Source organism: Rhizomucor pusillus (genome assembly GCF_041956525.1).
Source record: "Rhizomucor pusillus strain CBS 183.67 unplaced genomic scaffold VTP01scaffold_4, whole genome shotgun sequence".
In the NCBI taxonomy this organism is placed as follows: Eukaryota; Fungi; Mucoromycota; class Mucoromycetes; order Mucorales; family Lichtheimiaceae; genus Rhizomucor; species Rhizomucor pusillus.
In genome coordinates this window covers 883,711-900,355 of record NW_027192146.1, presented here as the reverse complement: position 1 = coordinate 900,355, position 16,645 = coordinate 883,711, and the positions used below count along the sequence as shown (strand labels likewise).

The following is a 16,645-nucleotide window of genomic DNA, read 5'->3' as shown; positions in this document are numbered from 1 at the left end:
ACCGAGACAGAGAACAAGGAGCTACATATCGCATCAGAGCAGATGATGGAAGGAAACCTCGACTTGATAAGACAAAGAAAACAAAATGCAGAGATTCATAGACGCCAGAAACGACGTCGAAAGACGTGACTTGATACGCAAAAGAAAGCAATGGAGAAGATTTCATAGACACCAGAGCACGTGATTAGCTCAAGGTTCAGCTTGGTAAAGCACAGACGACAGTGTAGAGATATTCATAGGCATACTTTATCCTACCATCAAGCGGTCAATCGATTGTATATTAAAATGAGCAGTATTCCTAGCCTACCTTCTTGATTGTCTTCATTGATTTCTGTGAGGGATTTCCTTCGGACACAACAACCTACCCTTCCGAAAGTTGTCTCGAACAGTGCAACGTCTAATTTGTTGACTTGTTGATTTGAAAACTATGAAGAACTGAAACAAGCTGCTCAGGTCATTGCGCGTTGGGATGGCTATGCTGTTACGACGAAGGCCAGCCGCGTTCGTCACTTGTATCCGCATTGTCGCTGTGGAGGAACTTCCTGCAACCACCATAATCTGGCCGCTGCCACCCGTCAAGGTCAAGCGCGATTCGTTAATACGCTAGATCATTTCGGATGATATGGATGTTGTGTTCGAGGCCATGACATTCTGAATATGTTGTGTCTGAGGACCTGTGCTCGCTGGGCTTATATGTTGTGTCCAGAGAGAAAATCTTTTGTCCGAAAGAAATCCCTTCTGCGAGTGAAAGAGAAGGAAGAGAGAAAGGACAGGGATCTTGTCGTTTTATGCTCATGGCAATATAAATTCTGCTATCAGAAATGGCCCAAATGGCTATATGTATTTAACCGACTTGAGCCCCACGAATCAACCGTTTTATCAGGTATACAAAGGTATATCTTCGAGATCAATGGAAACCGAATTCAGATGGAATACCACAAATGTGGAAGCGATATTAAAATATTGAGTTGGGTTTCACTCCACAAGATTAGTGATACCCGTAATATACAGGCTCAATTCATTGCCCTAAATTCATATCATTATCCGGAACCGCGTCTTGGCGCAATGAAAAGGGCCGATTCTGGGAGTACAGTATTGATCCGTAAAACAGAGTTCAAAACTTTATATCTTCAAACGATGTTTTGGATGCTCCTCCGCTCCGCCAAGAAACGCCAATGACTTTGGGGAAACAGATGCTCAATCCATATCGTACAATTCAATGTAGTATTTAAAACAGCTGTTGGATGCTTCTTGCGTCATGGAAGACACCAATGATCATGGAATACAGATGCCTGGTCCCATAAGGGTAAATTTTCCTCTTTATCTGCAGACAGTGGTGGATTCCTTCTTGCGTCGGTTGTTGAATATCCAAAAACTTTCAAGTCCCAATCCTCAGATTGGTGTCTGTTCTGTAAATCATCAATTCAACTGTACTCGCCTTGAAGCTTTAGACGATGCGTAAAAAACCCAGAAAACGTTTGGGGTCGTCGTCAAAGCTGATTGGAATCAGGCATTTGTCCTCTCTCAACATTGCAAAAACTCCAGGTGCTGGGCAGCTGACGCTCCAAAGTCGTATATCCGTCGATATGAATCGTTACTTAGTATGGATGATCGCCAATGTTTTAACAACATACTGTGAACATGCCAAAATCAAAGCTTTAGTCTCGACATGACATCAAAGGATGCGTATCTGTAGACATATGCCCCTGTTTTCAGCATCGATACTGCTCCAAACATGCCCTTGCATTAGGGAATCAGGCTTGTCAACAAACTTGTCTTGTTCGGGACCTTCCAGCTTACATCACATCTTGCCGTTGCAGATGTCGTACATTGCACCAGGTCTTGTCGGTCGATTGCGCCAGTGTTCAATATCTTCAAGAAATCCTGGTTAAGTACCATGCGTTCCAAGGTTTGTGTGATGGACATGTATGAGTATACTTTCTTGGCAAGCCAGTGATCTTTACCGGCCTGCGCAAAGAGGGCGTTGTCACATGGAAGAGCTCTTGATGGATTGGGATGGTTTGGATACTGGACATGATCACAGTAGACGCTTCTGGGCATTTCCTTGCAGCAAACCTATGGCAATCGAGCAGACGACAAAGTAATTGGCACCGTTGAAGACCTCATTGATACACGAGAACTTTTGTAGGGTCACCATGGAGGTAGGGAAGATGAACTGTGAACCAAAAGCCACGAGGAGGATGTTCAGGAACTCGAGAAGCAGTTCACCAGCATTGCGAGAGAGATAGCGCTCCTGGAAGAGGATGAAGAAAAATACAGAGAACTTTGAAAAACCCATCTGGCATATGACATCGGTGAGTGCACATTATCGACATGATCGTATTTTACAAATCTTTACTGTTGTTATCGTTAGGAGCGTTGGTATCCGTAGCATCGTGTGTAGCAGACACAACAGAGACTGAAGTGTCCGGCTCGATGAATTACGGTTCCTCATCGCTGGCCTCATTCCAGCCATCGAGATCTGGGAGCGACTGAGCATCTTCTTGATCGTCTGTGGAAGCCAAACTGATCTTTGTCTGATCTGCTTGGTTGTACCCATTTGATGTCTCCAGTAGGGTTAGCTCCATTTCGCGGTGCTCGTTGGAACATCTTAAAACGCCGTCAGCCTTGTAACAAAACCTGTCATCAACACCGATTCCGTTCGCCTTGAGTTGCCTCGTCACGGAATGGAGCCTATCCTCACCGGGATGGAACTTTAATCCACGCGTATTGTTCATGACTGCATTTAGCGCAATTCGCAAGGCTGAACAGATTACTATGTCATTGAGGAGACGGTCGCCGGGAGGTCCGAGAGACCAACGACCAACATCATATAATACGATGATGGAAGATGCTTTCGTCTTCCATCAACATCGCAAGCTGAACGAAAAGGATCTCGCACGAGAATCAAAGAGGCACACAAAGAATTCGTCAGAATTGCCAAGTTTAGCAGAAAGGTGGACGATATTGTTACCTGAGTAAGATATGTGAGGTCTTAGATACATATGTGGCATGATGAATATCTGACAAAGATTGAAACGAAACAATAAAATTAGCAAGATTCAATTAACTTGTACGATGGGAAGGACAAGCTCGACCAGGATTATTTTGTTGAAAAAGATCAGGAAGAGAGGATAAAAAGTTTGGTCGGCAACGTTTTTCGCTTTGCAATTGAAGCTATTAAGAGAAGCTTGGCAAGCTAGTATGTAGAAAGCGAACAGGCTCCCGCAAAAATGCAATTGCAAAACACGAATCGATTATACCACTCCTGCTGCTATCAACTGCCCGCACCTGGACCCGCACCTCTTGATGTAATACCATCCCGATGGTTACTTTACCCTCATACAGAAGGTAACGCTATGCTCTGCAATCAGACCTTATATCTACTGAAGTGTAATGGTAGAAAACAAGCCAGAGTTTGGTGAATTTCCACCAGTCAAGCATGAGAAACCTATCAATGTGTCGCAAAAAATGCAATCATTATTGTAAAGATTGAAGAACGGTTGAGGATGCTGGAGACGACCAAGCCAGATTTGCTATGATGGCCCGCATAGAAACAGCCATGGGCCATGAAGAGGTATCCTTGAAAGACCGGCAGCCACCCAGCAAAATTAAGCCCAAGGGCACATGCCACGAGGAACTGGACGTCCTCCCACGGCGAACGAGCTACTTGACAAGCAGATACGAGAACAAGAAAAGCTTGATCGAAAGCGTAGACGAGTGACATTTAAAACGATCCGCAAACAGGTCTGGAGAAAATCAGAAAAAGCATCACAAAAGACTCGCAATTAGAAGAGAATAGACGTCCATTCAAAAAGCTACGACTTACTGTTAATACACCATCCCCGTGAGTACTCAAGAGCCTGCGGTCTTTCTAATACATGCACTCAATTCTTTTCATTTCTTTCACAGATCCTCGTTGCAGGATTATTACGTGGCCTTGGTTGCTTGCACATGGGAATTTATCAAAAAGGTGCTGAAGTATTCTTGTGTCGCAATGATTTACGGCATCTCCCATTATCGAGGGTACCACTGTTTTGGAAACGCGGACTTACACCTCTTCCGTCACATTGCGCACAGACACTATCCGGAACACGGAGCATTATCATGCGCCAAAAATAAATGCAGGACCATGATCTAGCCATTCCCTACGTGTTGCGCAAATTACCGTAGATACAAGCGACATGGAGTTGAAATCTCGCAAATACAAGCATCACATGCAGAGCGCATTTTTAATTACACAAAAGATTGGTCGTACATAGCTCACAGAAATGCCGAGCGACCTGCAGCAAGAGTAACTAGAAATTTCCATGTAGATTAAAACATAGTGAGTTACTAACAAACGTTTTTGTCAATAAAGTGGAAAGGGTGCTTGTTAGGTTTTTCCAAACTGCTCCAAACTTCTTAATCTTAGCGAAAACCAAGTTTTTATTATTGCAGAACGAGATCAGAATCACAAATAAAGGATGTATGCGGCATCTATAGTTCATGTTCGCATCGTTGGGTCAGACATGTATACTCGAACTGATCTGGTCACAACTTTACCTGTACGCTTTGTCATGGTAACACGCCTGGATCCCTAAATCAGTTTATGCTTTCTTCGCACATTCGGGAGGACTGTAAAAAAGCTCTCTATCGAATTCTAGGACTTCTCCACATTGTTCTTCAATGCAACTGGCCACGTTCCCTCCAAGGCTCCCTATGATTGAGTCGTCGGGTAATTACGCAGAGCTAGGTGAAGCAAAAGCGAGAAGGCAAAAACAAGGGCCGCAAAGAACTGGAAACTCATGGTTTCTTCTGAAGTATAGTAACTATGAGTACTGTACATCAGATTTCTAATTCGATGAGGCTTTTCGTTTTCGCTCTCTGAAGAGACGATGGTCAAGGTAAACCAGCTAAAATACGATGATATCTATAAGGATGACTAAGTCTGCAGTTTGAGCACGGGATCGATCCTAGGAGAAGAAAAACGAGATTGATATAGACGCCACCGGCAGCATTTGGGAAAGAAACTAAATTCTAATATTACTATACGTGGCTGCAAGGTCTAATGCAACTTATAGTGTCTATGGTCTTCTTCAAGTTGGCATGACACGAATCGAAGTTTCTAGGCACTTGCATCGACTTTAGGGAGAAGGCGAATGCGTTCCACACATTGGTTTCTTGGCCCATTCAATGCTATAGTATGCCCATTTGTATGTTCTAACTCCAGAAGCACTGCTGTTTGCCACATCTCCCAGTATGCGTTGCACACATAAATGCTTAGAAAGATAGTGTGTCGCTCAAAATCATAGGAAAATATTAACCTACAATGCGTTCTGAAATCTTAGGAAAATGATTAATGACACATCTTTGCTTTCATTATTATAATTGATTGTAGATCTTAGCACAAACATTGTATGTCTCCCGCCATCCTGATCCTACCTTCCGTAACTGACTTCAAATGACGGCGAAAATGTACGTAAAGCTTTTTATAGCCAGCAAAACTAGTAAAGGAATGCATGCAGCATATATAGTTAATGTTTGTGTCAGCTCAGATATGTGCACTCGCGGTAGTAACTGAAGTGTTCACAACTTTACCTGTATGTTTTGCCAAAGTGACGCGTCCATTTCCCTGAATTTGTTTATTTTCATTTTATACAGGCAGTCAACCACACACTTCATCTTGCGGTTTTCTTTTTAGTCTTTCGACGCACTTAGTGTCGTAAAGGCAGATGGTAACTGCGGATACTGTGCATTTGCGATCGGCCTCGGGGAACCTGAAGATGCCTGGAGGAACATTCGGCTTCAGTGTCAGGAACTTGCAAGCCACCCAGAGCATTATACTCGACTTTTTGGTTTACCTGACGATTAAAGAACAGCCAGAAGCTCCTTACAGTGGTATGATGGTCCATATGGTGCTGAGCACTGGGTGCCTATGCCACCTTTGGGTTACGTCTTGGCAAATGCGTACAAGCGACCGATTCATTTTTTTCTGCCATGGAATCTTATACTTTTCTTCCACGATAACGCTTTCCCGAACAACAATTCTCCAGTATCTTTGTTGCTGGTGAGGCATTCAGCGCATTATGTAAATATTCGCTTAGCTATTGGTGCGCTGTTCCTCAAATCATCAAGTCCTGGAAAAGACATGCAACTAAGGATAGCCTTGCCTGGGAGCATCGGCTTACGAAGCAAATGGATACATATATTGGAAGCCAATTGATATCCATAGTAACAACACTAATGTTTGTTTCCAGGTCCATATTCGGAGATTATCCAGATTCCAAGTCGTCTACATTGCACCCATAGTTAAAGACTACTATGATCGTATTTATGCACCAAACATTCCCAAGCCGCAGTACGAATCCTGGTTGCCAGCTTTGGGCGACCCAGAAACAGACAGACGCTACATATTCATCCTAATGTTTGAATAAGTAGTCAGTGTGATAGTTAACTATAATTGGAAATCATAGACTGCCATATTTTCAGCTGTCTAGCAATACCCGATATGTCTTCTTCGAATCTAAAGATCCATTCTTTCGGGAAGGTCATCTCTAATAAAGAGAATGGCAACTTCAGGCACTGATATTAATATGCATGGATCAATCGGCTGGAAAGTGATAATCCATAAAAATGTACAAGCTACTGTCGGTTGCTAGGCTTCCATTCAACTTCAATGTGACGAAAGTTGCTTACACTGCCATTCCATGAAATGATTTGATAGGTACCGTAGCAGCAGATAGTCCTTATTGTCTGTATCTCGGTAGAACGATCAAGATGAAACGATGAAAGCAAGGATGTAAATGCACTGGGTCTACATCTAACAAATCATTCATTATAATCCAGGACATTGGACCATACTATGCCTTCGATATTTCTTTGATTGCATCAGTAAATATTTCTCTCCGTGGAAGAGCCTTTTCTGTCTTGAAGATTTGGCTACCATCATGGAAAATATATGTTACACAAATAGAATTCATGCAGGTTTATGCCTGTAGATCACTGTCACCCGTCGGTCCGGATGAGGCCTGATCTAAACCGAGGTCCCTGATAGGACGCAGATAAACTCATCCATATGTAGTATATCTATCCGACTTTTACCAATGCAGAAATCACAATTTTCAATCAGGCTGAATACCCGTCATTCGAGCAACTCAGGAAACAAACTCGCTTGCAAATTATACTTGCTGTCTGCATAGATGCCTCTATAATCTCACGATTTTGCCTTAGCCCCGGGAAGTATGTCATTAAAGCGTTGCAATGCCATCAATGTATGCCAAATTATGACTCTGCGAGATCCAATTTACTGTATTAAACTGTCTCAGGAACAATTATTGTGAATCGTATACAGCAAATTCTCCTCTTTGTATTTGGATATTGCAAAATCTATTTGATCTATATCCATTGGAATTTTTGTTACTGGACATGTCCGCAGTTCATATGCATTTAGCTGGAGACTTGGAGCTAAGATTATTACAACAGTGTCCGAATTCTTTGGAATTTTTGCTATGTATTGCGTAGGATAGTTTGTCTAATGAATAGACAGAATGGTTACCTACGGAAACTCGGGATAATCTGCATAAAGCGAGAGAATGCTATATAAGAGCGAGAAAAGACATGTACAGTAGCTTCATCATCAATATCGACGTCAGGAAATAAGTTAAATCAAAATGCGCTTCACCCAAATTGCCATCATTTTCGCTGGATTCTTGTTCTGCGCGAACGTGCAAGCAAGCAAAAAGCGTAAGGGCGTAAATGCAATAGTCTAACTTGGTGACACCTACATATTTTTATTTTATTAGACAAGGATTTTGAAAACGATCTTAAATATGTCGCTGGTAAAGGAACTGGTTAAAACTTTTGCAAACGCTTTGTACTGATTATAGAAACCTCTCCGCAGAACATTTGGGCCTCGATAGAACTCTGAAGGACCTTACCAAGGACCTCCCTGACTTGAGTCGTGGATTGACTTTGGGAAGACACTAAAGGTTGATTCCTCGAGCACCTGCAGCTTTGCAACCCATTCTTATTAATTAATAATGTCTCCCCACCCTTATTCATTACCTTCACTTATAAACCATTTCTTTTGATAAATGCATAGTGAACACTACTTTTGAGCTAATCACAAAATTTTCGATGTATATGCAGCATGCAACGTCGAGCTTTTACAGACGATACTGATGGGCTCTTGAGAATATTAAGCATTTGAAAGCACTTCGTTGCATTTGAAGCAGCAAAAGCACTGGTGCGGTTAATTAGAACAGCCGAATATCCGACGATGCTCGCAGCATCGCATGACCAAAACGAAAGAACACTATTGATAAACATAGCTTCGAACATTGTTTCTTGGGCAGTCGCATCCAACATGTTGATGGATGACGGCCGCTTCCTATTTAGAACTAATTCCTATTTTTTTTTACTCCTTCTTGTCGTTGCACAAGACCCGGAAACCAGGCAACACCTTACTGAGCGTGGGATCCTTCACGCAAAAGCTAGCATTTTATACCCACATATTGGTTGCGTGTTCTGAACGAACGAGCGACCGGAAAGTGAAGTTCACTGTTAAAACGAATGTCTATAAATAATTTTGGATCTGTATACGCTATAAGTCACAGGAATGCCTACATCAAATTAGGTATTTGATAGGTCTTAATGCCTATAATCGGCAAGTGCCAGCGTCATTGTGGTCACTTCCACAAAATAAGCAAAAAAGAGAGCAAACAGGTTACACATGGGGAGAGCAAAAAGAAGAAAAAAAAGATCCACCAGCTTTTCTTTCGTGAGAGTTGCTGCTTCTCTCCTTTACCCTTTTCTTTTTTTTTGACAAACCTGCTGGATTGAGCAAGATAGAAGCCTATGGCTAGTCCGCATAGGTTCAGTGGCTACAGCCCATCATCCCCTCAAGCACGAATATCGTCGGATCACGCAAGGCCACAGTATCGTGCCACTCCACACCATTCTCGTGAATTACGCCCGACAAGATATCCAACTTCTAACGGACCGGCCCCTCCTCCTCACACAGCAGCAGCCTCCAGGCATAGACAGCACCACCCTTCTCCACCAGCATACAGACCGCAGCGCAGTACTACCCATGAACAACAACAACCACCAATACCACGACAATCCCGAGATGGCTACCCGAATCACCAATCTCAACAGCAGCAGCAGCAGCAATATAGAACATCAAGCAGTCGGCTAGCTCAGGCACCTGTAGATAGCAGTAGTGGTCTGCGTAACCGTGGTTTGGGCAATAGACCGCCGGCAGCAGCATCTTATTACGCCGCTCACAGAAATGCAAGCCTGTCTCGATCACGTTCACTTTCCCGCCCAGAGAGGTACCGACCCCGCCCTGGCATGCTTCGAGGTGCCGTCCCGTCGCCACCACAACCTCCCGCACACCAACAACCTGGAGCAACAACTCTGATCGACCAACGATATCGGCATCACCCTCCACGCGTCGTCAGTGTGCCAGAGCAGCCAATGTCAAATAGACTTCAGATGCAGCTCCAGCAGCAAAAAATCCAACAGCAGAGAGAAGCCGGATTATCCACTGCACCGCGCCCGCAGCGTAAACCGTCAAAGAAAGAAAAACAGGCGAAGGAAGAAGACGACGCTGACGCGCGCACCACTTGGTGGGCATGGATTGCATTCGCTATGACTTGCTGCATACCAGGATGGTGTCTCCGCGTATGCTGCAGGAAACAAAATGCGTTGACTCGCCAAGCATGGCGTGAAAAGGTATATAAATCTGCAGCTCTATGTATAACCTTTGGGATTTCTAAAGTAACTAAATTGGGTAACTTTTTTTGTTGCTATTCCCAGATCGCCCTGGTGCTATTAATTCTGCTACTTTGCCTGGCGCTTGTCTACATCACTTATGGTCTCATACGCACGTTGTGTCCTGAGCAGAGCGTCACATACCCGTATTCTGTGATCACGGATGGAAACAGAGTGCCAATGTATCGCAAAGACGTCCGTGTCTTTGGACGTGTATACCCCTTGGAAAAGATGCAGGAATTCTTTGCAACCAAAGGACTCAACTTGACTACTGCTTTCGAAAACATGGAGCTTGGTCCGGTGTTTGACGGTGACTTGAAAGGTGCATGCAATGCTTTCGGCACCAATGCAGCTCTAGGATCATGTAGTGTCGATAGTCCTTACGGTATGCATACAAAGCTCATTAGCGGCTCTGCAGAGGCATCTCTGACAAAACAACGCTTATTAGGCGGAACAATTACTGGTCCTAACGGAGGATGCTTGTCTCTAAGGGATTTGAACAACTACATGCGACCGCAAGGCACGCTCAATTTTGAGTGGGCAGACATGGACCCGCAATATGTCCAGCATGCTGGAGAACTGACACTTCTAGGGAATACAGGTAGGGTGAAGATATGTTTTGAAACAGAATAATTTTCTCATGTATTAAGGGTATTAAAAGTGATCAACATGACGACCTATTTCCGCAACGGTACCTCCGTTTTCGGCAGCACCGTCGACAAGGTCCTACAGGACAATGTCGGCAAGGACATATCCTATGTGCTTTTGTATACTCCGGAAGGCAAAGACGCTGCAGGCTGTTTGCTTGCTCGATACAGCTCTGGTATTATTGAAAGCGAAGCTGGAGGATGCATTGCTGCACAAATTATAATGAATATCATGCTCGCAGTGATCGTAGCTATGATTGTGGTGCGATACTCGATGGCCTTAACATTCCAGTGGTTTATTGCCGGCCGTCTCGTAAAACCTGGAGGACGTTCAAACTGGCTCGCTTGGCGATCTATCAAAGGAGGAAACGACGATCCTGCAAACCATATACCTGGTCCTTACAACTACTACGCATCAACCAACGCAGCTAGCAGCTCCTCAAGCTCCATTCACTCCAGCTCGTCTACTCGCGCAACACCAAGGAGCGACCAGCGTCTTTCCGTTGCGTCAGACAAGGCAATTACAACAGACATTGTAAACACTGAGCTGTACACCGTTATGCTCGTCACTTGTTACTCTGAAGGTCAAGAAGGTCTGCAGACGACTATGGATAGCTTGGCAAAGACTACTTATTCACGCAAGCATAAGGTGAAGAACCGAGAGAGAACAGTGTATCAGCTTCCTTTTACTTACCTGATCTGATTTCGTAGCTATTCTTTATCGTCGCCGATGGTATGATTACAGGTGCAGGCGAAAAGCGGCCTACTCCAGACATTGTCGTCGATATGATGGATCTTGACCCTACTATGCGCGATCCGACACCTGCTTACTATGTAGCCATTGCCGATGGTGAGAAGCAGTTGAATATGGCCAAAGTGGTAAGACCATGTGCGATATATGTATACTACGATGTAAAATTTTAATACCAAGATAATATAGTATGCTGGACATTACAGAGGTGTCCCTTGCATAACTATTGTGAAATGCGGCACAGAGGAAGAGGCTAACAAGCCTAAGGCCGGCAATCGTGGTAAACGCGACTCACAGGTACAATGTTTTGGAAAATAAACTCTAACATTTTCAAGTTACTGATCACGTTATTGGTAGCTCATTGTCATGCAATTCTTCCAACGGGTGCTGTTCAACGATCGTTTGACAGAGCTTGATTATGAAATATTTTGGAAAATGACCTGGCTGATGAAAGGAGTAACTCCAGATAAATTTGAGCTTATTTTGATGGTAAGTTGTCCATACTTTACTGGTAACACGTACGAAATACTGATTAAGAGCACTGTAGGTTGATGCTGACACCAAAGTGCTACCAGATGCACTCACATACATGGTCGCAGCTATGGCTAATGATATCACTATTATGGGTCTATGTGGTGAAACCCGCATTGCTAACAAGCGTGCTTCATGTAATACGCTCTTATATCCTAAAAGTCAAATGCAATCTTACTTAACTTTACGTTCTAGGGGTCACCGCTATCCAAGTCTTTGAATATTATATCTCGCACAACTATGCCAAAGCGTTCGAATCGCTTTTCGGTATTGTGACATGCCTTCCAGGGTGTTTCAGCATGTACCGCATCAAAGCACCCAAAAACGGCGCGTGGGTCCCCATCCTCGCAAATCCAGACATCATTCTAGAATATAACCAGAATGTTGTGACCACACTGCATGCCAAAAACCTGCTGTTGCTTGGCGAAGATCGTTTTCTGTCGACATTGATGCTGCGCACGTTCCCTCGTCGTCAAATGATGTTTGTACCGCAAGCCCGCTGTAAAACCGTGGTTCCAGATCAGTTCAAAGTGCTGCTTTCGCAGCGACGACGCTGGATCAATTCGACCGTCCACAACCTGATGGAACTCGTGCTTGTATCAGATCTTTGCGGTATTGCTTGCCTCTCTATGCAGTTTTCAGTCTTTGTGGATTTGATCGGCACTCTTGTGCTTCCTGCCGCTATTTGTCTTACAATCTACTTGATTGTCAGCACAGCTGTATCCAGCAACCCACAATGGCAATCTCTGGCACTGTTGGTAGCTATCCTCGGTCTACCTGCTGTACTTATAGGCATTACGACATTCAAGATTGTGTATATAATGTGGATGCTTGGTAAGAGGCCTGTTAATACCAAAATTGTTCCCATTCTCTACATCTCACATATTATACGCACAGTATACATCATCGCTTTACCTATCTGGAACTTTATCTTGCCTGTGTACGCATACTGGCATTTTGATGACTTTTCTTGGGGCGCAACTCGAAAAGTTGATGGAGAAAAGAAGGATAAACACGATATGGACCCGGAGGGTAAATTCGACTCATCACGCTTGGTCATGAAGAAATGGGAGGACTGGGAAGCCGAGCGAACTGGCCAACGTTTGCAACCAAGGCATATGCCGACTTTGCGTACTCCCATGGATCCTCCCAGCATTTCCTACGGCAACTCTCCTCCCCGATCTGTGACCCCGTTGTTTAGCAACCGTCAAATGTTTGCTCCACCAACTCACTCCAATGTTTAAAAAAGAGCCTTTCTACTTTTAAGTATTATTGTATGTATAGCAATAGGATAGTAATACATTCTTGGTTTTAGTGTCTGAGATCACGTCAGGAACGTATGGACAGAAAATGAATTCTTTTTCTTTTACGAGATAGTTGTATACAAAGCTTTTTACATAACGACATTCCTCTCAATAATGTACAAGTAAGTTCTGTCGTATAACCGTATAGGCATCTGATGCGATGTTCGCACTTGGTTGAAGGCACAGAGCTGAATCGTAAACGTATACAGCAACGAAAGCCCAATTCTATACAGAATCAGTACATTATTTTGGATCTGATTCCTTTGTCTGCTGTTCTTCGTCAATTTTGGCTCTTTTCCGTCGATTTTCTTCATTCTTGAGCCGTTTGAGTGATTTGCGATGCCAACGACCCGTTATATGTTGCTGCCACTCCAGGTCTCCATTCAGAACCGCTGGTTCACCTGAATCCGTCTTGCATATAGGGCATACATGTTTCTTCCATTTTAACGTACGTGCCTCGCTTGTACTACACATCAAATTAGTCACGGAGGAATATCCAAACTGCAGCGTTTTCTCTTACTCTACGGGCTTTTCAGGTTTGGATAACAGCTTGGCGGCAATTTCGCTGAGACTCAGAGGATCAGGTAAAGGTAAATTGCTCAAAAATGCTGAAAGCAAGTTAACAAGGCAGATATCTATTACAGATAGCTACAGTACCTTTGGCAACATCTATAGCACAATCGCGAACCGAATCATTCCATGCATTCAAATCTGAATAATATATGAGTACATATTGTAGCAGGATGAACGCAATGTATTCTTATTTTTACCTGTTGCATCAAGGAGATAGATATGCACGTCCTTGGAGTTCCAGACTGTAGGTAGCAGTTTGCTCTGGATCCACTTTGTCTGTCGCTTTGCATAACGCACTGTTGCCGACTTCATGCGGTCCAAACATTCTTTCTTGATACTTTCGAGGTCATCGTCCTCCCCTTTCTCCATCGCCGTAAAATACGGATCGAATTCTTTGTATCCTTCAGAAAGAAAAATGTAAGTATTATCCGAGTTATTTGATATGAGAAAATGGAATATTTACCGATAGCCTGCCACAATCCTCTTCGATATTGGTCTAGTACTTGTCCAGGCTGTTTGACAGAACCTTCAACAACTCGCTTTCGAAGTGACTGTATCTCATTGAACAATCCTTCCTATTTCCATGCGATGAATTTTCTGTATCTTTTCGGTTCGAATTGTAGATATGAGAGTACATACTGTAACCATTTTATCGACTCGATCCTCCAGACGTTTCTTTAGTACGGATTGCTCAGCGTATAACCAAAATATGAGCGCCTTGAATCTAATGCAAGGATTGTCAGATAGAGTCTCTTGACTTACTGTGTATCGATTCTCTTACCTAGGTCGTGCACCGTGCTCCTCATGCTGTTCCTGAACTTCTTTGAGAATCTCGCTCTGGGGTCGTCCAGTCTCATGGTAAATCTAGGTCACGAACGTCAATAACATGTTGATAGCCCTATAAATGATGCCTTACTTGCAAACTGCGTAAGATTTTTCTGCGATCCGAAGGATGCCACCTATTTGCCATTATTGGATCCATTTGTTGAAGACGCCGATATAATTCTGGGGTATCCAACGCATCCAATTCAGCGGATGATTCAGGCGATTGCTGTCGCTCTACAGACTCGTTTTTACTGATCAATGTGTCATGCCAGAGCAAAGACTGCACATAGTAGTTGGTTCCTCCGACAACAACAGGAAGCTCGTTCTCGCCGCAGATCTGCTCGATCTAAAAACAAGGTCGTGTCAGATCTATCTCGCGTTTTCCAACAGCGATCTACTCACTCGCTCGGTTGCATCGCGGTGGAACTCTGTCACTCGATATTCTTCCTCGGGATCGAGGAAGTCCATTAGGTGATGCCGTACATTCTGTCGTTCATGCACTGGCATTTTGTTTGTAATAACATCGAGGCCCTTGTAGACCTAGACATACATAAAGTTTAGTCCTAGACGCTTGCTTGCAAGTCTTGTCGTTTCTGTACCTGCATAGCATCAGCATTTATTACTTGGCCTCGTAGAGCTTTGCATAGTTCCACGGCCAGCTGCGACTTGCCCACTCCCGTAGTACCCACGATGGCAGCTATTTGGCGCATCACAGGGCGTAAAACGCAAAAGGAAAGAGGGTCAAGTTTGCTGGCTGCTGCGGGGTTCGACTGCATCAAAACTCTTTGTTGCCATGGCCTCACCGCAGGGCAGCAGCAGAAGCTCCATGGATTCCCGGACAAAGGGCATTTTAAAAAAGTCGCTCCATGGTTCGTCATCTACATCAACAGGTCACTCGTCGTCATCGTCGTGGCTCTCGCGTATTCAGTCGAAGCTTTACTCCGGGTCAAACGATAGCTTTGCTTTGCACAGGCAGGAACTGAAACGGGTCACCTTCTCTGTCAGGAATCTTACAACTGAGCATATACTGAGCAACAACGACGAAGTTGTGCCTACAGAAACTCAACATAAAATGGAGGAAATTGGCTGCAAAGAATTGCCAAAGTATTATGAAAAGGCATGCAGGTTACATGAAGCGCCGGTCATGGATTACTTTGCCAAGCTCTTGCGGGCCAATTGGTAAATAATGCCACATCGATCGCAGCTGTTCATGGCTAATTGGCATCAAAGAAGCTATTCAAACTTGACGTCAATCAACCTTGCGAATCATGCAATAGAACCTCGGCAAGTTGGACCTATCGCCGACATTCTTATTATGCATTCTGAATTGCATAGTCTTGATCTATCTAACTGCAACTTGGAAGATGAAGTAAGCAAAGATATATCGTGAAACAAGACTTTTTTTTAACTTGCATAACCTCGGAAAGTCTATTCGAATTTTGCTGCATAGTCTATTGGTCAACGACAGAGCAACTGACCTCAAAATTGGAGGTAACCTGTTGAAATGGGAAGGGATCAAATATATTGCTATCTACATCAGTCAGGTACATATTGTATTTTATGCTTGTGATTAAGTATCACTGATATATGCGGTAATCTTGACGACGTTATTCTACAGTCGAGACGCATCAAATCTATTGACTTGTCCGGTACGACGTTTGACAAACGAGGAATGCGATATCTCTCCCAAGCTCTCGCAGCATCGACATCTCTGCGACAGGTCCGTCTTGATCGATGCGCTCTCAAACCAGCACTTCTCGAAATAATGGCAGGGGGACTCCGTCAATCGACATGCCCGCTGCACTTGTCATTGCAATATAACCGGATATCACAAAGCGGCTCACCGTGGATAGCAGCTATGCTTCTCAATGAAGAGCCGATTGAAATCTATTGGCAATGTGGCGAGTACATGAGGCGTGGTATTCAGACGCTTGACCTGACTGGAAATCCTCTTCGACATGCTATTGCGCCCTTGGCTCAAGCACTGCATAGCAACCGTTCACTCCAGAACCTCATACTTTCCGATTGCGAGATCTATCCTGCAGAGTGTGCCATCCTTGCTGAAGCATTGGTAATTATCGGATATCAGTTGCTAACAAAACCTGTTTATTTATTTAACTTCACCGCGTTAGCTCTCTAATCATCATCTGCAAGCACTCGATTTATCTAAAAATCCAATATCGCAAGGATCCGACGAAGGAGTAAGTCCCTGAAGCAGCGTGGAAAGAATATTCATCTTATGATTGTTACATCTG

At 43.9% G+C, this 16,645-nt stretch overlaps 6 protein-coding genes across 6 annotated transcripts; 4 read left to right on the top strand and 2 right to left on the bottom strand.

The window, feature by feature from the left end:
* Positions 1-1,650: 1,650 nt before the first annotated feature.
* VTP01DRAFT_7663 (uncharacterized protein) lies at positions 1,651-2,738 on the bottom strand (the record flags this gene model as incomplete). The annotated part of the gene is made up of 5 exons (XM_069386699.1): positions 1,651-1,740; positions 1,801-2,028; positions 2,096-2,254; positions 2,326-2,353; positions 2,446-2,738. 5 exons carry the CDS (start codon positions 2,736-2,738, stop codon positions 1,651-1,653), a joined length of 798 nt encoding a protein of 265 aa, XP_069242128.1.
* Positions 2,739-5,714: 2,976 nt separating this feature from the next.
* Positions 5,715-6,416, top strand: VTP01DRAFT_7662 (uncharacterized protein; the record flags this gene model as incomplete). Its single annotated transcript, XM_069386698.1, has 2 exons — positions 5,715-5,930; positions 6,240-6,416. The coding sequence occupies 2 exons, from the start codon at positions 5,715-5,717 to the stop codon at positions 6,414-6,416; spliced, it is 393 nt and encodes a 130-aa protein (XP_069242127.1).
* A 1,236-nt stretch (positions 6,417-7,652) lies between these two features.
* VTP01DRAFT_7661 (uncharacterized protein) lies at positions 7,653-7,968 on the top strand (the record flags this gene model as incomplete). Its single annotated transcript, XM_069386697.1, has 3 exons — positions 7,653-7,725; positions 7,785-7,820; positions 7,883-7,968. 3 exons carry the CDS (start codon positions 7,653-7,655, stop codon positions 7,966-7,968), a joined length of 195 nt encoding a protein of 64 aa, XP_069242126.1.
* An 870-nt stretch (positions 7,969-8,838) lies between these two features.
* On the top strand, positions 8,839-12,932 carry VTP01DRAFT_7660 (uncharacterized protein; the record flags this gene model as incomplete). Its single annotated transcript, XM_069386696.1, has 10 exons — positions 8,839-9,720; positions 9,805-10,144; positions 10,208-10,360; positions 10,421-11,055; positions 11,118-11,285; positions 11,347-11,454; positions 11,515-11,646; positions 11,705-11,825; positions 11,884-12,522; positions 12,586-12,932. 10 exons carry the CDS (start codon positions 8,839-8,841, stop codon positions 12,930-12,932), a joined length of 3,525 nt encoding a protein of 1,174 aa, XP_069242125.1.
* A 303-nt stretch (positions 12,933-13,235) lies between these two features.
* VTP01DRAFT_7659 (uncharacterized protein) lies at positions 13,236-15,100 on the bottom strand (the record flags this gene model as incomplete). The annotated part of the gene is made up of 10 exons (XM_069386694.1): positions 13,236-13,458; positions 13,513-13,600; positions 13,650-13,703; positions 13,763-13,966; positions 14,029-14,140; positions 14,205-14,289; positions 14,347-14,429; positions 14,482-14,736; positions 14,793-14,930; positions 14,990-15,100. 10 exons carry the CDS (start codon positions 15,098-15,100, stop codon positions 13,236-13,238), a joined length of 1,353 nt encoding a protein of 450 aa, XP_069242124.1.
* Positions 15,101-15,183: 83 nt separating this feature from the next.
* On the top strand, positions 15,184-16,603 carry VTP01DRAFT_7658 (uncharacterized protein; the record flags this gene model as incomplete). The annotated part of the gene is made up of 5 exons (XM_069386693.1): positions 15,184-15,569; positions 15,624-15,759; positions 15,818-15,934; positions 16,009-16,461; positions 16,523-16,603. 5 exons carry the CDS (start codon positions 15,184-15,186, stop codon positions 16,601-16,603), a joined length of 1,173 nt encoding a protein of 390 aa, XP_069242123.1.
* Between the last annotated feature and the right edge of the window lie 42 nt (positions 16,604-16,645).